Raw genomic sequence first — 20,042 nt, 5'->3', positions numbered from 1 at the left:
GTGGAACGATGTAGGTACAGCCAGCAGCTTCAAGCCACACGTACGCGTCGCTAGCATCCGTCCGGATCGAAATAAGTGGGCCCCGCCCCCGCGCCTCGTCGAGCAGGTCTCAAGCTGCTATTTAAAGAGTCAAATCATCACCCCGATCCAGGACTCTTGCATGCACCCAGCAGTGCCACGACCAAGTCCTGACCATTCGCAAACGTGTAGCGGCATAGCAACAGTCACGAGTGTGCACGCGTGGGTCAAGAATGTCGGGCTTGATTGTTGTTGCTGTTACATGGACGATCGAGAACTTGACTGGTGAATGCAGGTCCAGCCACACGTATGACGGAATAGACGTGCGATATGCTGTTGTAGCTATGCGATTGGCGGGATCCTCAGCTCGCAGTCAGCAAAGTCACGAAAACACGCAGCAAGGTGAAGCCAAAGCCTTGAAGTGGTAAGCGTGAAATAGGACGAGCTCCCATGCTCGTTTTGCTCATTGTCGGAAGCAAAAAAAGGTTGGGTGATGCCACGAACAACGGATCACGGGAACATTGCAACACCTGCTGGTCCCCCGATGGCCACGGGTCTTGCGCCATATTCAAAGGGATTGTGCTGGAAGCGTGATGGAGCAATGCAAAAGATGAGCGCATGGGCTGAGGGGGGGCCTCCCCCGTCCAGGCGGCGGTGCGAGACCTCACGACTCACATCGTATGCGACCCAATCCCGAGTCGGTTCTAGGCCCAGCAAGCTCTCCAAGCTGCGGTTGTAGCGCGAGGTGGAGGTACTCATCAGCTTGAGACTTGACGTGCGGCTCGCTCCTCGGCGCTATCTCACCTCAAAAGATGTTCTAGCACCTCCTCGCCTCTTTCCACGCCCGCTTCCAGCGAAGCAGCAGAAGCGTCCCACAAGAGGGATGTAGCTTCCCAGCTCTCATCCATCAAGAAGCCAGTCTTGACTTTGTGCGCGCGGAGGACGGAGAGGGTAGAGTTGCTCGACAGTGGCGGACCAGGCAAAGCCCGTCTGCTGTCGTAGAATTGCGGTCGGATGAACGGCTTGATCAGTACTCCCACACCCGCAGCCGCAAGCGCGGCCGGCAGACCTCCATGAGCTGCCTCTTCGGCCTCCGCCAAAACCAGCCTCAATCGACGATGCTGGTGCTTCAGCTTCAAAATTGTGCTTAGACGTTCAGCTTTGCTTGCGTGCACTACGAGAGCCAGCTCTCCCGCGACTACTCGCTGCCAAACGCCATCGTTGTATCCTCCACCTTCCGCCGCATCGTGCGTGCGAATGCGATCCGCTCTCGAAAGCAGATCGCGCAGCACACCAATCTGCTCCGCTTCCGAGATGGATCCAGCGTCTCCGTCTTGCAAGTGCGACAACCAAACGTGAAGCGCAATTTCTTCTTTGAGGATAGCATGCGGGTTCCAAACGTCTTCCACAGCTGTTCGGAAGCGCGTCGATACGCCAGCCACAAAACTGCCGCTAGAGCGCGGAGCGACGACGACGCTGGTAACGCCGCTCGCGAATGCGCGTTGCAGGTCGTTGCTGCCCCACTGAAGCCCATCGACTGCTCGACTTAGGGGCAAAGAACTCCTGCCTACGAGCGTGTTGAAGTTGGATCGAGCGGATGCGAAATCACCAGTAGAAGGTTCGCTCACGATGTCCGAAAGACCGAGCTCAGATCCGTAAGTCGTCAGACCGGGGGTGATCACACCACGTCCCTTAAGGTCAACGGTGTGGTGCGTTTTCAATGGGCACGCTTGCAGGGATCCTGCACAAGTGATGGTGCCCTTCTCGACGTGGACGGTGCCGGTGCCGTTCAGATCGACCAGCTTGACCTTCTCGCCCTGTTGAAGATAGACAGCAGAGACGTTGGCGAGGACAAGGTCATCGAAGCGCCCTGCCAACGCTTCGGGACCAGCATTAGCTTGACCGGTCAGAATGTCCGGACCACTTGTGTTGACGCGATGCACTTCGTGAGCGTAGTCCGCTTGACGCGGCCACGAGTCTGCTGCGCTTTTGCTTGTGTTCTGGTGCGCTAAGGAGAGGTCGAGCTGAAGCGTGCCATCAATGATGGTTTGCAAGGGAGTTGATCCAAGATTTAGGGGATGGTCGCTCCACAAAACCAGATCGGCGTCGTAGCCTTCTTTGATGTGCCCAATGCGATGATCAAGACCCAGAGAGCGGGCAGCTTCGCTAGTGACCGATTCCAGAGCTTTGTTGAAGCCTGCAAGTGCAAAAGAGGATCGAGCATTGCGATGAGCTGCGTGTAACATAAGCGCACGTTTGAATTACTCGCGCCGTCTCACCATAATGATGAGCCTGAGCGACTTGCTGGACGAGCCTTCGGCTATCTGTGACAGGGTGATCGCTCTTGATATGTACCTGCAATCCATGCGATTCGAGAATTGCAGGTGCGAAGGGAGAGCCAGAGATGGCTTCCGCTTTGTAATTGCCATTCAAGCTAAAGAGGGCCACAGCGGGCGGAGCACCGTACGCCTTCTTGAGTAGATCGGGCACCAGATAAGCTTCGTGGGCATGGTGAAACGCGGCCAGCGGGAATTTGTACTCGTTGGTGTGCCGCACGTAAGCTTCGAGGTCGGCTGCCGTGTAGCAGTGGGTATTGACCTGCAAACAGGGGCGTTTGTCAGCCGGGGCCGTATTCTGGAGACGCTGCAGCGTGCGCAACGCCCACCTTGACCTTGCCCCGAAGCACATCGACAACAGCTTCCAGCTCGAGGTCATCTGGGAAAGACTCAGCTGTTTGAATTTCGCCCTGCTCTAATCGCGAACAGAAGCTATCCTGAGATTCTTTGAGCTGCTTGGCGCGCTGAAAGAGGGACCTGAAGCCAAGCGCTTCGTCCATCCGGACGAGCCCATACCCACGCTTGGCGTTCTCGCCGCAAGCCATCTTCATGTGCCTCCATGAAGATTGACCCTTTGCGCGCTTCATGCCGTCTCCAGCTGTAGCATTACGCCCCCATCCTTCGCCCGGTCCCACCACGACGGCGGGAGGATCGACTACCCTGCGCCATGCGCCGTTCCTCGAATCGCTCAGCGTTTGTCTGCCAAGTTTGACAGGGAAGGCTTGGCCGCCAACATTGTTGAGACTGCCCGGTAGGACGAGACCGGTGGTGATGCCCCCTGCAGCTAGCTGATGCCAAGCCAAGTCGAAGGAATTGAGCGCGTCAACTGAGCGCAGAGCCGGTGTCCTCGGAGATTGGTGCGAATTGACGTCCAACGTGCCGTCCAGCAGAGGTTGGGGATACACACCAACATGTACATGGATGTCTATGATGCCTGGTGTGAGCCATCGACCTTTAGCATCGATGATCACGCTGTCGCTGCTCGAAGCAGCTACGGCTTCCATCTCAGCAGTCGTAGCCCTTCCGCCTTCGACCCGCTTGATCAGCCCATCGTTGATCCACACGCTAGCATTCTCTATGACCCCTGACTTTGCATCGGCGCGCCACACTTTTGCATTCTTGATCAGCACGGGTGGCGCTTCTGATCGCGGCTTGGCTCTGTCTGAGCGAACACGCTGGCTGAAATTGCCTGGCGCTCCGGGAGCCACTTTGAGAGCGCGGCACTTGGCCAAATTTGGATCGTCGGATGGCTTGGGCGTCGGCGGAAAGGGCCAGACAGCCGTCTTGCAAGAGGTCGTATCAGTGCGCAGCGTAGCGTAGAGCGTATACACCGCAATGGAAAGGGCGAGCAGGGTCAATCGGATGCTCCAGCTGGCTCTGCTCTTGCGAGCCGTGCTCCTGCCAGTGAGCATGGGCATCTTTTCATCCGCCATGCTTGGATCGTGCTCAACGTGCACCCTCAGACTTGGTTGCTGGCGGTGGCTGTGTTCAGTGTGTACGTTGATGGTGTTGATGGCAGACTTTTGTATGCATCAGGGTGCATTTAATCTACAACCGCGAACGTGACGACATGAAGATGCGCTTCTCCCCTTCGCTGTCGCGAGCGATCCGTGCACCACGCGTGCTTCGCTGATGCGATTGACCTTCTATATATATATATAGCTGTTGCATGGGCCTTGCCGAGCTTCGGTTGTCGCGTCGATGCTGCCATGGTGGTTTGACCGATGACAGCGTGTGTGGGCTGAGACCGAATTCGAGAGCATTCCGAGCTCTGCCTCATGCTTGCGCCGCGCCGCGCCGCGCTCGCGCTTACATCTATCACTCATATATGACTCACGACTCAAGTCACGAGTGACACCCTCCCTGAGTCTCACACTTGGCGAATCAGAGCTCGTTTGGCCGTCAAAAGGATCCACCATTCTCCTTACCACCGACCTCTTGCGACTTCAGCGGGGCCAGCACGTTGGCCACGTGATTTTGCATGCAATAGCAGGCAACAAAAGAATTGCAAATTCGCTCCACAGTCAAGCGCGCTCGCTCGCCTTCGCAGAGATTGAATTGGAATTTCAAATTTGATTGCGGTGATGAAGGTTGTTCTGTGCTGGTCGGATACGAATGTGAGTCCGCGCACCGAGATCTTCACGCCTTTGGAACTCTCTCATCAGATTTGTGGCTTTTGCTGTGGGCGATCAATTAAAGGAGATGCGCGAGGTGGCGGAACGAATCGCTGATGCTGCTGCTGCTGCTGCTGCTGCTGCTGCTGCTGCTCAGAAGTCCCGATTCGAAGCCGAGAAGCTTCGTGCGCGCAGCTAGAGAGAGAGATGAGCGCTGCCTGCGCATGCATGCGTTTTCGAGATCCGCTCATCTCGTCGTGCGTCGCTCCAACCTCGCTGCAAGCGCTTGCTTGCTCTTGCTTGCCGTCCTGCTGCCGTCGTGAAAAGTGTGCGAGCGGCAGCCTCTTCTGTCTCTCTTCTGTCGCTGATTCTCGAACAGGTCACGCGACCTTTGAGAGGGGATGGTGGTGACGGCGAGCGCTTCGGTCGAACTGTGCACCGTCCTCTGGTACTCTGTGCGGCGGCCACTCTTGACTAGCGCTCGGATACGCACGAACCACGACTCTCCAGCCCCGAGTTTTCCTGGCACTTCGCAACACCAGCCTGCTTGTCGCTTGTCGCTTGTGCACGCGCAACATGTTTCTAATTGCCGGCTCCTCCATCACACGTCTCTTCAGCTGCTGGCGATTTGGCCATCGAATGCTTCAATCGTGAATGTGGCCCCCAATAAAGATGTTTCGCTGATCGGTCTAATGCGATCGGACTCCGCTGCACAGCACTCAAATGCGCAGGAAGGTGCAGAAGCCATGTGCTTGCTGCGTCCCTACCTTGTAAATGCGCTGCACGTGCTGCATCCATCACGATCAGCAGCGGGAGAGGAGGAGTTGCACGGAATGTCTCGCTGACATCCGCAGTACCCATCACACACAACGCAGGGCTCGCAAATCTGCTTTAGAGCTGAGGGATTCTGTGAAGTACACAATTGCCTGACCGCGTTTGAAAAGACCGTCTTCCGAACACACGATCAACAGAGTAGGGCAACGCGAATTTCCTAGCGCAGAGCAGTGGTCATCTTACGGAGCATCAAAGGCTTTCCATCCGACTTACACGTACAAGGGGCTATACTACTATCGTGCATGTAATGATGTACTGTACACTCTGGCGAGCTAAAGCGTCGGAGAGTGATCTTTCACGAGATGGGACTCAGACTGGGCGCGTGTAGCAGCACAAGGCAGGCATCAGGTGGGCAGTCAGCAAGAGTCACAGTCACGAGTCACGAGTGGAGATGGAGATGCCAAGCCAGATGCAAGGTCGCGTGACCCAGCAGCCAGTCAGCGATCACGAAGCTCTGCAGCAGGCCCAGCCGGTGATTCGCACGCACGCATGCAGTTGTCAAGAGTGTGGTGCTGCTGCATGCCGGCCCCGCGACTCTCTCCACTGGGTCTCCTCCCTATACAACCTTCAGCTCTTGCCAGGCGGTGTCTAGAGCCATCGAGAGTCTTCGATGTCGGAATCGCCAAATCTCGACTTGCCCAGACATGCACATGCCAGCCTCCATGCAAAGAGACGACGAGCTGAGCGCAACCAAAAGCGCGTCGTAAGGTGGTCCAGATGCAGCCGAGCTGTCTGCACAGGAGAAGAATGACGAGGAGATTCTCCTCTGTAGACCACGTAGGTACCTATGCTGATGCACTTGACTGCTGCTGATGTGTTTTCTGGGCCCAGACTCCGCTCGATGTGTGAGCCGCAGAGAAGCCACGGGATGGTCATTTATGCGCGTATGGTAGGTACCGTTGCTCGCAACTTTTGATTCCGCCTCAAGTGCTGAAGTCACGATGTCCCTCGTGTACGCGGTACGGTGTACGCTCCTCGTGAGATCGATCCGTGTACGCTTGCTGGTGCTGGTGCTGGTGCCGCTGCTGCTGCTTCTGCGCATCTATATATGCACGCACGTATAAATATCTCCTCGGCTTGCTGCGTTCCTGTCAACTCCGATCCGTTCGTTTGGGCTGGCGGCTGCTTCGCATTGCATGGCTACTCGTGACTGCTGCATGCGTCCTGCACTTTCAGACTCTTCTGTTGCTCTGTTGCTCTGTCGCTCTGTTGCTCTGTCGCTCTGTTGCTCTGTTGCTCTGTTGCTCTGTTGCTCCTCGCTCTTGCGCACCTACTTGGGCGATACGGCATGCGGTGAATGGCTGCTGGATTCGCTGCACATGATTCACTCATTCGGACGTGCACGCTCGCACTGCATGCAAGCAAAAAGCCTTGAGCCTCGCATGATGCCTACGCGGCGGTAGCGGTAAAGCCAGGCGGCCCAATCCATCCTTCATATCAAGACGGGGGCGCGGCGGGCGGATCAAGAGAAAGCACATCTACATACCTTTGCAGATCTAGCACATGTGCGACACGCACGCAGGCAGGCACTTGGCTACTCTCTGCTGCCATTACAGACGTAGACCTTCACCTCGCTCCTTCATCCGTGATCCGTGATCCTCATCAGCCCCATATGTGCAGCGCTTTGGCTTGGAGTGACACCTGAATGAATGCCTGCTTCCTGCCCGCCGTCCACGCCGAACGAATTGCCGACTCACGATCGCTGATGCTCAGATCAGCTAGGCGCTTGGATGTCTCGTTGAAAGAAGACGCGTGCAGTTCGACTCGTTCCTACCTTCCCACTTCCACACTGCTACAAGGGTCGGTGTGCAAGATAACACCAGCCCTTCACACCCGGACGACTAATCACCAACATCGCTACACACGACCAATCGAGGTACCAGCATTCCCCCTCTGCACCTGGACAGTCCCCGAAGTAAAGCTATGGTCCACATCCAGTCCACGACTCAAGATGGTACAGATTCTGACCATGGCGCAGCTGCAAGCTTCAGCTCCAGCAGCCCAGCCGTAGGAGCATCTTCGCGCAAAGCTGCTCAGGCTGCACTGAGGAGCTCTCTGGAGTCGGACAGATCGTACGATGATGGTGACTACGATGGAGATGAAGAGGCCCGCCTATTCGCCGGGCACGATACGCCTCATCAGGAAGCGGCTGGCACGACTTCCAAAAGGCATTCGACGCAGGGGCCGATCCTCTACGATGCGGCTGATGAGCAAGATGGCAATGAACAGGTTGGACATGCGCACACACCATCCGGTCACGAGTCTGATGTGCACCGTTTCGAAGATAGGAGAGAGACGGGGGGTTGGACCACCAGACTCAAAGGCAGAGGCCCCGTGGCAAGAGCGTGGGAGATCGCAAGAGAAGTGAGTGACATCAACGATGATGCACGATGGCACGTGTCTGGCGCGGGTATGGGCGAGGTGAGGCTGGGTCGATTGTGCTGGCCTCAACATCGCTACCAAGGCGTAGATGGCGGCCTAATTGCCAATGCGCTGGCTGATTGGGGCAGCCCAGTTGCGCTTCGCGTAGTGTGCTCAAGTCCGGACTGTACCGTATCGATGGACGATTGACAGCCCTGGGATGCGCATCTCTATACTTGCTGTCTCCCGACTATGATAGCTCGGGCAAACATTTGCGTTGGGTCAGCCTGGCGAAGGTACACCAAAGCATTGCCAGCTCATCTCTGGGGCGCCCAGCTTCTTGTAGCCGCTGCACAATGAGCTCTAGTCCGTGGCTGTACGAACGCCTCTCTCTGGTCGCACCCACAAGCACTACGCGGCAGGCATGGCTGACAACAAGGCGTTTCGCCACACAGGCGTTGCCCACTCTGGTCCTTTCAGTGTTCAGCTTGATGTTTGCAGGCGAGCTGCTAGTCCACATTGCGGTGAGGTTGTGCTCTGTCAAATGCCAGAAGCTCGTCCCTCTGCCGCTGACTTACTTCCTCTGCTGTGCGCGCCTGTTCTCCTTTGCAGAGATGGCCAGTCTTTGTAAAGGGTGAGCTACCTCCGCTTTCGGCTATGCTGTCTGACGACTACTAATCCCTCTGCCTCTATTCCACGCAGTCGACAAGCTCTTCATCCTCGTGCCTATCCTGCTGAACCTCAAAGGGAACCTGGAGATGAATTTGTCGCTGCGCATGTCCACTTCCGCAAATATTGGAGAGCTGGATGTCCGTCGAACGCGACAAACACTCATTCTAGGAAATATGAGCTTGTTGCAGGTGCAAGCTCTGATTGTCAGCTCCTTTGCTGGTATCTTGGCATTCGTGCTCGGCGTCATCACTCCTGAAGCAGCGCCAGAGGGCAACAATGGCGGACCAGCGTCATCGAAGCAGATGCTCGCTCTGCGTTTCGCGCAGAAGGTCCTACGTAGTGGAGGAACAAAACGAGCTGCTCTTGAAGATCGACTCTCGCCACGCCGCATCATTCACCATCATCCAAAGCCAGTCGTGGACCCAGCTTTGCGACTGCGCAACGGCTACTTCGAGTTTGTCTTGGTCATAGCGACAGGCATGCTTTCCGCATCGCTATCCTCTGCCATCCTGGGCTCCTTCATGTGCGCTCTCGTGGTAGTCACTCGCCAACTGGGTGGCAATCCGGACAATATCGCTTCCCCTCTCGCAGCTTCGCTGGGCGATCTTCTCACGTTGACTATCCTCGGCCTTCTCGCTTCACTACTTGTGCATTTTGAAGGGACGATCTTGGCGACGCTGATTCTCGTTGGACTGCTCGTCGCCTGCGGTTCCTGCTTTGTCGCGACCTACCGCAACGCCTACGTTCGGGAACTGCTGTCCAGTGGGTGGGTGCCTCTCATTGTAGCCATGTTCATCTCATCCGGAGCAGGACTGCTGTTGGATGCATTCGTGCAACGATTCGAGGGCTTTGCACTCTTGGCCCCGGTCGTCACTGGACTACCTGGAGCTTGCGCAGCGATCTTTGTCAGTCGGACATCCACCGCTCTGCACAGCGGAAAGGGAGCTGCAGCCAACATGATGTCTCCGCGACGTCTTGCGCCCGTCAGGTCTTGGTCCACATCCAGCAGCGGAGAGATGTCGGTCAGCTCCAGAAACGGCATCTCTCGTCTATGGTCTCGCGTCACATCTGCCATCGCCTCGCTTCCACCACCCACAGAAGGCTGGCTAGTCCCGACAACGCTGTTCATCATTGGACTGATCATCGAGACGCTCTTCCTGGTCTTTGTTTGGGCTTCGGGCCAGATGAGCTTTGGCTTGCCCTTTGCCATCTTCTTTGTCATCATTGGCGCATTTGGCTTTGTGGCCGCGCTCTTCGTCAGTCACGCTCTGACCATAGGCTTGTGGTACAACGATTACGACCCAGGTGAGTGCGGGAGTGGACCATAATGCAGACGTGGCACGTTGATGTTGATGCTGATCTCGATGATTGGTTCGCTCCGACCATACCAGACATTTACTCTTTGCCTTTCGTCTCGTCCATCGTCGACGTGGTGGGCCAAGCGCTCCTCGTCACGACGTTCACCGTTGCTCTTGCTCTGGGCGACTCGGTCACTGCGGCTGTCAATGCAGGCGAAGGTCACGGAGGCGCTTGAATCGCGCCGTGTCACTCATCCAGGTCGATCCCTTATAGTCACACTTCCATTCGCCATTGCTGCACGCAGTGTGCGATGTTTCATGGCACCACCCTCAGTTTTCTGTGCATCCTGTATCAAGATCACGTCACCATCATTCTCACGAGTCGAGCTAATGCCAATTTCAATCAACGCTAGGACTGAGAAATGCGACTGGACTCGGCGCGAGAGCTGCGTTGAACAGGCTAGATTGGAGTACAATGTGCGGAAATGGAGGTAGGGATCATCTGATCCGATTTGTGGTCGACTCGATCGTGCGTGGACGGTCCGATGAGGGAAGCCCGCCAAATGCTGCGCGACGACTGAGCGACGTTTGCGTGTCTAACGAGTCTGAAAAGGGCACGTGGCTAGGCTGGCGAGCCACCGTCGCGGTACTGGGTCAAGCGACTGAATCGCTTGACGTTGGGAGAGTCGAGGATGGAGTCTTTGCCGAGGCTGTTGAAATCGAAGCAGACGCCCAGGTCGTTTCGTGAGTCGAAAGTATTTTGAGAAAGAATGCCTCGCACAAGCCGGTCCCCTTACCGTTGACTCACTAGTGGCTAACGATCAAATGACCCGTGCGAGGGCGCACAAACAGACGGCCAGCGAAGCGGCTCTCGATCTTGAGTTGGTGGAGCGTAGCGCGCAGTCAACGTCAAGAGGTATTGCTAAGCCGAACGCTCACGAGCCAAACTCACTGTAACAGGTTTCTCGAAGGCTAGGCCCGCACCCAGCCCCTTGTCCGCCTGGCGACCGAGGGTGGCAGGGTGAAGCTTTGGGTGAGGTCCGCGGCGCAAGTAAGAGGCCTTGCCGTCGACTGGCAGCTGCTTCTGTTGGTCAGAAGTGAAAGCCAGCACGCCGATGCGAGAGACGTAGTCGAACTCGTTGGCAAAATGCTCAATATTGGCAAATGGCATCGAACCGTTGGCATCGACAGGAGCGGAGAGATGGTTGGCTGCAGACGCAAAAGTGTAGATCTCAATCTTTGAGAGGATCGAACGGTTGTAATCTGCCAAGAGCTGATCCTGTACCACGTCGCCAGCTGGGTGCGATTAGTTTGGCAGCACAGCCAGCAATGTAAAATGTCGTCGCTCAACTCACAATCCAAGCGCTCTATTTCCACAATGGTAGCGAAGAGGTGAGTCAGTGAAGCAGGAATCTTTGGTTTCAAGGCTGTGTTGCTACTGACAACCATGATACCACCTTGACTGTGCCCCACTAGCACCACACGCTTGTTCTTGGGGTCCAAGAGAGCTTTGACGAGTACGTTATAGCCTAATCTTTCATCACGACTGGGCCAGCTTCAGACCGGATCGTAGGCAGAGCTCAGCGCGCTCCAAAAGCGCATGGAGCCGCATCTGCGTCAAAAGCACTCACTGCAGGTCACGTTGGTTCAGGCACTCGAGCAAGTCTCCGACCAACCCATAGCTGCGGTTGACAATGGCAACCACGTCACGGCCGAAGAGGTCGCTGATCCTCTGTAGCGCGCGGGACAAGGGGATTGCATGTAGTCGTTGAGCCGGGTCACCGTGCCAGCGGCTAAAGAATGTGCTACTACGCACCTGACAAGCTTTGCGCTGTCCATCAGGAGTCGTCGCTATACCCGTGACAAGTAACCAAGCTTCATTTGGAAAGTTGTGTCCCGTCGGGGACTTGACGGTAAAATTATTGAGTGGACCTTGTAGAGCGGTCAGAAGGCGCAAGGATGTACCGAGAGCCAAAGAGGTCCAGATGGGCGCTGGAAATCCGGTGAAGCTGGCAAACACCAGCACAGCCGTGCCGAACACTCCAACGATGGAGACGATGATCTGGTAGAGCAGACCAACGATGGTCATGTCCTGCAGCAAGCCACCATGCTTGAGGCCGATGGGAAGGAGGACGAGCGGAAGGTAATACAGCTGGGAGATGAACTGAAGAGGCGCGGTGCGGATTGAGAGGGATTGTCAGCCGCCGCCATCACTACTGCGACACTCGCATTAGCGAGCACGTTGTGCTCACCAGAGCAAAGTCATTGATCAAAGACCAGATTGGACCAGCTCTGTATTTGATGGGCTCGGACGTCTCTGTATGCGGTACGGCGTCATAGACGGCCACGGGAGCAGGCGCTGCTGCCTGACTTTCAGGCTGCTTCTCTGGCATGTCGAATGCGATCCGAGCGTGAGTGGAAGGTGGGCCGCAACTGGGAGGTGTGCACGCGCTCGAAGCAGGCCACTTTCTGTGTTGATCGCGAAGACAAGGTGCTAGGGAAACAGATGTGAGCCGATCGATCGCTCAATAGCGGCCTAAATATGGTGTCGAGAATGCTGCACAGCGAACCAAGAGTCAACAGCGCCATACATTCTGATTGAAATGTTTGATTCCACGTCTCCCCGTGTCACTTTTGACTCACCACCGTGTTCCGTGTCTCGGCTATCCGGAAGCAGAGCTGAGCAAAGGCAGACGAGGGGGCTTTGTTGGTGCAGGATGGATGGATGGGCAGGAGCAGCAGTCGCAGCAGCGAAGGAAACGCTGTGTAGCTGCGAGCGGATGGGGCGTTTGCTCTTATGCGCCAGGGCTGGAAATTAGCCCATCGAGCTGCATCGGCTAGCACGCGGATGTGTTTCTTAATTGCCTGCAAGGAGCCAAGTGAGAAGGGCAAGACCGAAGTGAGCGTGAGGTGAAAGCAGTTACAGTCAAAGCCAGAATGGAAGCGGAGCGATGGCAGTGGCAGTGGCGAGTGCAGAAGTCATCAGCAGCAAGTCCGGGTTGTGGACTCAAGAGTACCGCTGTGCTCAGACTCGTGACTCACACTTGTATACACTTGTCGCTGCGAGCGAGTCGTGAGTAGTCACGGGTATTCGTCAGTCGTAAATGCACGCACGCTGCTGATGGTGGTGTGGTGATGTGTGCTGGGTCAAGCTTGAATCATGTACCTACGTACGTTGTATAGGCCGACTATGCAGCATGTTCTTGTGAGCTTGTAGGCTGCTTGCTGCATCGCTCATGATGGTCATGGATGCCGTATACAAGTCAAGTGGAGGAGGCGTGCGTGGGAGAGCACAGCGGGCCTAACAGGCGGCTCTCTGCATGCATGGGCGTGCACGAGCCGGCGTGCAATGCGCTCCGCAGCAGGAGTCGTGAGTTGTAGGCTCGGATCGGGACACACCTTGATTGCACGAACACCTTTATGATTCACCTCGTCCACCATGGCTCTGGCCATCCACCTCGTCCATGTCAGGCAAGCAGAGCAGCCGCTCGATTTGTATCCGAATCATTCTTTGAGGGCAGGTGCTCTCGCGACTTATCACCGTCACTATATAGAGATCGACATGCTTTCAAAAGCGACTCAGTAGTCTGTTCAATTCGCACTCGAGGCATGTGGGCAGACTTGATGGCGTCGAGATCGGGCCGGAGACTCGTGTCTTCTTTAGTCGAAATGGTGCCGTCCATGTCTGGCACCTTAGCCGAGACACTCGCCATCACGCTGACTGCCCCCGGATGCCAACTGTGACGTAGATCGAATCAGGCGACGACGATGTCACAGACCTTGCTGTCATGAACTCTGCTCTCACGAAGCGATGCCGTATTACCTACCGACTGCAGACTTGCGCCTCTTCAAAAGCTGGTAAAGCCTCCGCTGGTCTTCTCTTATGTGGGTTGACGTCAGGCAGCTGCCGGGACCTGTCGGATCATGGCGGGGTAGCGGTCCATTCTGACGTCGGCGCGAGCTTGCACCTTTCAAAGGCTTCTTGGGTATTTCGGTCCTCTAAACGAAGGTCTCTGCACCGATGTCTTGGAACGCGATGCAAGGGCGGCGGCAGTGGCGCTTCCGAGTCCTTGCGATCTCTTATTCCTTTGCCACAGAGCTCGATGCCTTGCGCACATGCTACAAGAGCAGCTTCGCAGCACGACGACCCGCTTGTCTTTGTATAGCTCCCGTACGACCTAGTGGTGAATTTGTGGCAATGTCCTACGGTGATGATACGCCGTTCTGCCGCTGCGCTCGATCGCCACTGCCAGGCGTTCTTGTACTGTGGCAAACGTGGAGCCTGGGCCGAGGTGATTCGCATCGACACTCAACTGCCGACAACACGAGAGTTGAGTGGCGTGCAGCGGAGGAGCACAAGAATCGGCAGACTTTTCCCAGTCGGATGCGCATGCCGCCTACCTGTGACAAGGTTGTTTGGATACAGCGCCAGCAGTCTGGGTGGCGAGGCGGACTTCACTGCAAAGCGGCAAATCGAATTTGCAATCGCGGCCAATGGCAGTAGTGGTCCTCTTTAAAGCGCAGAAAAAGGCAATCAAACAGCGCCAGCATCCTCACGCACCCCGTCGACGGTCACTCTACGTTGGCTTGTGGTGCCCCTTCAAGCCAGTTTTTTGTATACTCAAACACTCCAAGTCACCCAGTCAAAGCTTTTCTGAGGATGATACTTCCGAGCAAGGTTCTCGTGCTTTGCCAGTGCCTTTATGCGGCCACTCACGCTGCGCGTGCGAGCTCTGTCGAGTCAGGACGCCAAATAAATAGCAAATCAGGCGAATTACCAGTCCAAAGGCAGGCTGTCGTTAAGCGAATGACAAGGTGGCCACACGAGTTTCCGGACGCACTCAGCCAGAGGATAGACGCCGAATTCGATCCTATGGTGACACCGAATCCGAACGGCCGGCTGTACACCCAGCCAGTAGCAAGGGTGCGCGTTTTCTTGCAAGAGACCGGCATGCAAGTGTATAAGGGACCCAAGAAGCTCGCAAAGTATGTCTGGAAGCATCCTTTCGTAGCTGCTGGGTGAGTGTAGGCTCGACGCGGACAGAGTGGAGCCTGTGCTCCGGTCTTCTCTTGCGGTTGACCTCGCCTTCAGCACGCAGTGTTGCATCGGTCCCCGTCGGCGTCGGCAGCTTTGCGGAGGGCCATAGAAGACAACAAGAGAAATTGAAGGCGGCTGCTCATAAGGCAGGTCAAATTCCTCCGGACAAATCTGCGACGGGCGCAACGACGACGGACAAGCATGACCCCGACGAGCTGAAGAAAAGGATTCTGGACAGGCGCAATGAGAATCCCTCAAGACAGACGTTCGTGCTGCAAAAGCGTCTCGCATCAGGAAGGGCGATGCGAAAGGTGCTTTTGGAAAATCTAAAGATCGTACAACGTCCAAATGCGACCAGGACGGCACGTAGGATGCACAGGCAGCTCTCTCGGCTCGAGTCAAATCGACAGCTGCTGCAGGAAGCCAGGCTGGGGGGTAGTAAGAACGATGATCGCGTCAAGAAGGGCATCAAGCTGACATTGTGAGTCAAAGGCGTCTGCCCAGCCCGAGCGCCAACGACGGCAATGGCTGAAAATTCGTCGTGCTGCCTGCGTGACGAAGGGCTGCTGGCGCAGTGACTGGCGTAGGTGTCGCATCCTACCAAGGCGGCAAAGCTTTGGCAACCCATCAGCACTTTGTGGACGTGACGAGGTGCGAATCTGGCTCCTCTGAGAGCGGATGCAATAGCTTTCGAGCCACCGGCAATCCGTAGCTACGCTTCTGAGCGGGAGCGCAAGCTTTGCACAAAGGAAGACCTGATGCCGCCCACTTGCAAATGTCGCGCATGAGTAGCGGGGTCAGGAAGAATGACCAGACATTGTTGGGAGTCGTGAGTGAAAGCACGCCTGGAGCAGAGCGCTGCGAGCCGTGCAACGTCGACATCGACTTGAGCCACCTCTTCTCAGTCGAGAATTTGAGTCGTCAACGCATCCCATTTATATTTCTCATCGTGATCTCTACGCTGCCTGGCCCTCGACGTGATCTGTCAAGCTCATTCCAAGCGCATTAAAGAATTGGAGCGTCTTTCGGAATCGAGCCTTGGGTGATCAACTCATGAGTTTCGATTCGAGATTGCGTGCGTACAGTCGTGAGTATAGAGTGAGAATGAGATTTCCGAGCCAGTGAAAAGCGGCCCCGACTTTGCCGAGCCTATCGCCTGGCTGCACGACGTGGTCCGCTTGCTGGTCACTCACGACTCGACTGTGACTTATAGGGCACTCGTGACTGGTGAATCAGCGGTACGAGCCATTGGCTTCACCTGGCTGACCATGCAGCCAAGCAAAGAAGCGTCGCTCTTGAATCTTGAATTCTTGATTGCACGCTGTGCAAGCTCAACGCACGAGAGCGGTCGTGTGGGCACCGGGCGTCAAAAGGCGGGGATCGCGCATCTTGAATTTTGAATTACATGAGCGATTTGCGCGATGTGTCTTTCTGAGAGCTGCTCTAGATTCTTGATTTAGCTTCTGTTCCAGCTTTCAAAGATTGGTAAGCTAAATCGTAGCCGATGATTAGAAATACTGTTGGAAGCTTCATTGCTTATCGGAACACAACGCAAGACGAAGACCATAGTGTCGCGCGTTGGTCGCGGCTGATCATGCATATATGCAGCATGCATGGGGCCCTGCGTGGTGTGTGAGCAAGGCGGGGCAGATTGTCGCTCGCACCATCGATGCTGTCGAGCCGGCGAAGTCACTTAAGTCCTTGGCCACGCCGAGTCACCGCCACCACGTACCCAGCACCTCGGTAACAGCCACGATCGAGCCTTGTTCAAATTTGGTCAGGTCCGCTCGCCCTACTCACCCACTCTTCTCAAGAATCTGCTCCTCGAGCGCAATTTGAGCGTACACAAGCTCGCCTTCCACTTTGCCTTCCCTACCTGCCGCTCTTCCGCCTCTTGTCAAAATGTCGTCTGCCTCGGATAGACTCGCCGCCATTCAGGGCCACGTAGACCCGGCAAAAGCTGCGCAAGGTGAGATTCGCAACTTGTCTGGCCCCCATCTCCCAGCATGCGGAGCGTATTCGCAGAGCAAATACGTTTCAAAGTTGCGGGCTAGATGAGGTCCGGTTGGTCACTCGATCCTCTTCACTTCGGAACTCGGCTTACCGTCATCTGTACCCCGCAGCTGTATGGGCATCGGTGCCTGAAGCACCTCCCGACGTGTAAGTATCGCGGTGATCTGGAGCAAATCTTCGGGAAGAAGGCTGACGCTTTCGAGCACTATCCAAACCCTTCTTTCTGGCTGTTCCAGTATCTTTCAATTGACTGCTGCGTACAAGGCTGACAAGTACGATAAAAAGGTCAACTTGGGCATCGGCGCATACAGAGATAATGACGGCAAGCCATGGGTCCTTCCAAGCGTCCAGCAGGTGTGTATCAAAGAGCAGAAAGACTCAATTTGGTATGGTGCTCTGGCTGTGGCAGTCGTCAGCACTAGCAGCAGGGTGTATACTTTCGCACGCATTCAGAGAAAGTCTGGAATGGCTGAACCCCACTCATCACTCCACTCATCTTGGCAGGCGCAAGAGAGGTTGATCGCGGACAAGTCCGTCGACCACGAGTACCTCTCAATCACTGGTCTGCCCACCTTCACATCTTCTGCAGCCAAACTATTGCTGGGCGCTGATTCTCCGGCAGTTGCAGAGGACAGAGTCACTAGCGTGCAAACAATCTCTGGCACTGGCGCGAACCACTTGGGCGCTGTGTTCTTGAGCAAGTTCTACGCTTTCAACGGAGACAGGCAAATCTTCATCTCTAACCCCACTTGGGCAAATCACAAGGCTATCTTCAATTCAGTCGGCATCAAGCCGGTCGACTATCCGTACGTGAGTTGCTTTCTCTCACCAAGTACCGCGGCATGCATGGCCCACCCGTGGCGATCAACAGGACTTCGAGCTTACCTTAGCGCTCTGTCGTGACTCAGTACGACGCCAAGACTATTGCGCTTGACTTTGAGGGCTTCACGTCCACGCTCAAGAATGCTCCAAATGGCAGCGTCATTCTGCTTCACGCATGCGCACACAATCCTACTGGCGTTGACCCCACCAAGGAGCAGTGGCACGCCATCGCCGACATTTTCCTTGCCAAGGGTCACCTTGCTTTCTTCGACTCAGCCTATCAAGGCTTCGCAAGCGGCAACTTAGACGCCGATGCCTTCAGCGTGCGATACTTTGTATCGCGACGAGACATTCCCGTGCTGGTCTGCCAGTCGTTCGCTAAGAATGCCGGGCTGTACGGAGAGAGAGTAGGGGCCTTGCACGTGATTTCTGCTACGAAGGAGCAAGCAAAAGCGGTAACGACTCAATTGTCGGTCATTCAGAGGAGCGAGATCTCAAATCCACCCGCTTTTGGCGCTCGAGTGGTGAGCATGATCCTCAACGATCAGAAGCTTTGGGCGCAATGGAATGAGGATGTCCGAACTATGGCGAACAGAATCATCGACATGAGGAAGCAATTGTTCGAGCTTCTCACCAACAAGCACAAGACGCCTGCTCCCGGAGGGAACTGGAACCACATTGTCAAGCAAATCGGCATGTTTACTTACCTAGGCTTGTCCGAGAAGCAAGTGGCAAAGGTTGTCAACGAGGGCCACATCTACATGACCAAAAACGCCAGAGCAAGCGTCGCTGGTCTCAACACGCACAACATCGAGTACGTGGCTCAGTGGATCGACAAGGCGGTTCGAGAAGCCTGATTGCACCAGCTATCTCAAGCCTTTACCGCAGGGTGCGTTGCCCAGATGACGCTTGGGTGACTCGGTAACATTGGGAGATGTGCGACGCTTGTTGCATCTTCCGGGTGGTCTTCAGCGCTTCTCAACTCTGCACCTCAGATACCGAAATTATCACCCATGCAATTCCATACCGTGTACGGCTTGGCGACGAGAGTTGATGCGTGCATGTATTGGCCTGAAACATGAACCTCACATCTAGTCCAGAGCCATGCCGTCCCCGGTGTTCTCTTCCTTTGGCTTTGCCAAACCATTCCTCTCGATAAGCCTGTCAATATCATGAGGCTTGAAAATGCTGGTGCGTGGTACGCCGGTGGAATCCAAGGTAAGGGTCGCAAACTCGACTGCAATGCAGCAAAGTGCGATCAGCCATTGCAAGTGCTGCACAGGTCGAGCGGGCCATGCCCCGAAGCGACTTGACTCACTCTTGTCAGAGTCCAGGGTAGTTGCATCCATGGTCTTGCCAAGCGTCTTGATAGCCAGGTCCGAGGCTTCCTGGATGCCGAGACCCTCCTTGTAGTCTTGCTTCAGGAGGCTCGTGGCAGTGCCATTGTTACTTCCAATGCAGGTCGCTTTCCACCCCGAGTAGTTGCCTGAAGGGTCGGAATGGTACAGCTGGAACTCGTGGTGGGCATCGTACCCGGCATACAACAACGATACACCGAATGGTCGCAAACCTGCGTGGACACAATTGAAGTGAGACGCGCGTCAATCTCAAAAAGCATTTGCACACCTCTACTGCAGCGCTGAGCTTCAGTCTGAGCTGAAATACGCACCTCCATATTGCGTGTAGCCTTGCTTGAGATCGCAGAGACGTTGTGCTAGTTGCTCGACTGGCATGTCATCATCGTAGGCCAAAAGGTACTTCTGCGCTGCGTTTCGCGCATAGTTGATCAGAGAATTGGCATCTGCTGTCAAGCCGGCCACGCCAGTGACCACGTTGCTAAGGGTGTATGCAACAAGCGTCGGTCAGGTGTATGCTCACGAAGATACGCATTGAAGAACCATTCGAAGCTGTGCGAGCATCTCGAAGCTCGACCGCGACTCACTTGCTAAGGCTGTAGATCTTTTCCGAGCTCTTGTCCTGCTCCAGCAACTTGCTGGTCACCTTCTTTTCAGCAGCCAAGACCACGCCATCCTTTGCAAGAATACCAATCACGGTTCCTGCATGAGAAATGGCCTCCATGGCATATTCCACCTGGTACAATCTCCCTTCTGGACTGAAGGTCGTCGTCCTAGAATCGTACCTGCGCGACATCTTGCCACTTTCCTTGTGTTGTTGGGCGCGAAAATGTTCGCGAAGTAGGTCGCAGCGGCGAGGTAGCCTGACGCTGAAGAGATGGACGACTGTAGTCGAGGAAGAGGCGATGCGAAGGCTGAGCTCTGGCGTGGGATCGTGTGTAGGGAAAGTTGGAAGGCTCAACTATCGCGGGCAAAGATCCATCCGCGATGTAGGCTCGACCAAAACTCGTGACGAGCCGCGTCACCCAAATTGATGCTCGGCCCTCACGCCCGACGGGTCCGTGCGTCACGCACGCCTGGCACGGATCGACGCGCGCAGCACCCCACAGCGCATATGCGCGCTCCTCAGCAGAATCTTAAATCATTCGTGATCCACGTCCTGGTGGCCGAACACCTGTGTT

The 20,042-nt window shown here is 55.6% G+C and overlaps 7 protein-coding genes across 7 annotated transcripts; 3 read left to right on the top strand and 4 right to left on the bottom strand.

The window, feature by feature from the left end:
• Window positions 1-528: 528 nt before the first annotated feature.
• Window positions 529-3,787, bottom strand: IE81DRAFT_347428 (composite domain of metallo-dependent hydrolase; the record flags this gene model as incomplete). Its single annotated transcript, XM_025516142.1, has 5 exons — window positions 529-600; window positions 694-745; window positions 823-2,215; window positions 2,298-2,616; window positions 2,684-3,787. 5 exons carry the CDS (start codon window positions 3,785-3,787, stop codon window positions 529-531), a joined length of 2,940 nt encoding a protein of 979 aa, XP_025369658.1.
• A 1,873-nt stretch (window positions 3,788-5,660) lies between these two features.
• Window positions 5,661-6,621, bottom strand: IE81DRAFT_124903 (hypothetical protein). Its single transcript, XM_025510213.1, has one exon. It carries the CDS (start codon window positions 6,342-6,344, stop codon window positions 5,859-5,861), a length of 486 nt encoding a protein of 161 aa, XP_025369657.1. The 5' UTR covers window positions 6,345-6,621; the 3' UTR covers window positions 5,661-5,858.
• A 244-nt stretch (window positions 6,622-6,865) lies between these two features.
• Window positions 6,866-10,042, top strand: IE81DRAFT_323464 (hypothetical protein). The gene is made up of 5 exons (XM_025513958.1): window positions 6,866-7,666; window positions 8,119-8,187; window positions 8,276-8,297; window positions 8,366-9,640; window positions 9,727-10,042. The coding sequence occupies exons 1-5, from the start codon at window positions 7,226-7,228 to the stop codon at window positions 9,867-9,869; spliced, it is 1,950 nt and encodes a 649-aa protein (XP_025369656.1). The 5' UTR covers window positions 6,866-7,225; the 3' UTR covers window positions 9,870-10,042.
• Window positions 10,043-10,255: 213 nt separating this feature from the next.
• Window positions 10,256-12,026, bottom strand: IE81DRAFT_347426 (hypothetical protein; the record flags this gene model as incomplete). Its single annotated transcript, XM_025516141.1, has 8 exons — window positions 10,256-10,343; window positions 10,442-10,509; window positions 10,586-10,912; window positions 10,989-11,000; window positions 11,077-11,188; window positions 11,265-11,365; window positions 11,450-11,797; window positions 11,886-12,026. 8 exons carry the CDS (start codon window positions 12,024-12,026, stop codon window positions 10,256-10,258), a joined length of 1,197 nt encoding a protein of 398 aa, XP_025369655.1.
• A 2,089-nt stretch (window positions 12,027-14,115) lies between these two features.
• On the top strand, window positions 14,116-15,631 carry IE81DRAFT_124778 (hypothetical protein). The gene is made up of 3 exons (XM_025510212.1): window positions 14,116-14,652; window positions 14,733-15,152; window positions 15,233-15,631. The coding sequence occupies exons 1-3, from the start codon at window positions 14,294-14,296 to the stop codon at window positions 15,381-15,383; spliced, it is 930 nt and encodes a 309-aa protein (XP_025369654.1). The 5' UTR covers window positions 14,116-14,293; the 3' UTR covers window positions 15,384-15,631.
• Window positions 15,632-16,320: 689 nt separating this feature from the next.
• On the top strand, window positions 16,321-18,656 carry IE81DRAFT_313632 (PLP-dependent transferase). Its single transcript, XM_025512490.1, has 5 exons — window positions 16,321-16,640; window positions 16,795-16,831; window positions 16,921-17,038; window positions 17,189-17,494; window positions 17,593-18,656. Exons 1-5 carry the CDS (start codon window positions 16,574-16,576, stop codon window positions 18,361-18,363), a joined length of 1,299 nt encoding a protein of 432 aa, XP_025369653.1. The 5' UTR covers window positions 16,321-16,573; the 3' UTR covers window positions 18,364-18,656.
• IE81DRAFT_302097 (N-terminal nucleophile aminohydrolase) lies at window positions 18,407-19,882 on the bottom strand. The gene is made up of 4 exons (XM_025512249.1): window positions 19,449-19,882; window positions 19,176-19,342; window positions 18,825-19,076; window positions 18,407-18,743 (listed from the first exon to the last, which is right to left on the bottom strand). Exons 1-4 carry the CDS (start codon window positions 19,655-19,657, stop codon window positions 18,598-18,600), a joined length of 774 nt encoding a protein of 257 aa, XP_025369652.1. The 5' UTR covers window positions 19,658-19,882; the 3' UTR covers window positions 18,407-18,597.
• Window positions 19,883-20,042: the final 160 nt, after the last annotated feature.

This window comes from Ceraceosorus guamensis, assembly GCF_003144195.1.
Source record: "Ceraceosorus guamensis strain MCA 4658 unplaced genomic scaffold IE81scaffold_29, whole genome shotgun sequence".
Lineage (NCBI taxonomy): Eukaryota > Fungi > Basidiomycota > Exobasidiomycetes > Ceraceosorales > Ceraceosoraceae > Ceraceosorus > Ceraceosorus guamensis.
The sequence above is the reverse complement of the archived record's forward strand: the minus strand, read 5'-3'. Positions and strand labels throughout refer to the sequence as shown.

Bases quoted from the DNA above. Each gene is read 5' to 3' on its own strand.
- IE81DRAFT_323464 (XM_025513958.1), top strand. From the start codon at position 7,226: ATGGTCCACATCCAGTCCACGACTCAAGATGGTACAGATTCTGACCAT. The intron at 8,188-8,275 runs GTGAGGTTGTGC...TCTCCTTTGCAG, and splicing joins AGCTGCTAGTCCACATTGCG to AGATGGCCAGTCTTTGTAAA. The intron at 9,641-9,726 runs GTGAGTGCGGGA...CGACCATACCAG, and splicing joins GTACAACGATTACGACCCAG to ACATTTACTCTTTGCCTTTC.
- IE81DRAFT_124778 (XM_025510212.1), top strand. From the start codon at position 14,294: ATGATACTTCCGAGCAAGGTTCTCGTGCTTTGCCAGTGCCTTTATGCG. The intron at 14,653-14,732 runs GTGAGTGTAGGC...TTCAGCACGCAG, and splicing joins CATCCTTTCGTAGCTGCTGG to TGTTGCATCGGTCCCCGTCG. The intron at 15,153-15,232 runs GTGAGTCAAAGG...TGCGTGACGAAG, and splicing joins AAGGGCATCAAGCTGACATT to GGCTGCTGGCGCAGTGACTG.
- IE81DRAFT_313632 (XM_025512490.1), top strand. From the start codon at position 16,574: ATGTCGTCTGCCTCGGATAGACTCGCCGCCATTCAGGGCCACGTAGAC. The intron at 16,641-16,794 runs GTGAGATTCGCA...TGTACCCCGCAG, and splicing joins CCCGGCAAAAGCTGCGCAAG to CTGTATGGGCATCGGTGCCT. The intron at 17,495-17,592 runs GTGAGTTGCTTT...GTCGTGACTCAG, and splicing joins AGCCGGTCGACTATCCGTAC to TACGACGCCAAGACTATTGC.
- IE81DRAFT_124903 (XM_025510213.1), bottom strand. From the start codon at position 6,344: ATGCGCAGAAGCAGCAGCAGCGGCACCAGCACCAGCACCAGCAAGCGT.
- IE81DRAFT_302097 (XM_025512249.1), bottom strand. From the start codon at position 19,657: ATGTCGCGCAGGTACGATTCTAGGACGACGACCTTCAGTCCAGAAGGG. The intron at 19,343-19,448 runs GTGAGTCGCGGT...ATACACCCTTAG, and splicing joins AAGATCTACAGCCTTAGCAA to CAACGTGGTCACTGGCGTGG. The intron at 18,744-18,824 runs GTGAGTCAAGTC...GCTGCATTGCAG, and splicing joins TACCCTGGACTCTGACAAGA to TCGAGTTTGCGACCCTTACC.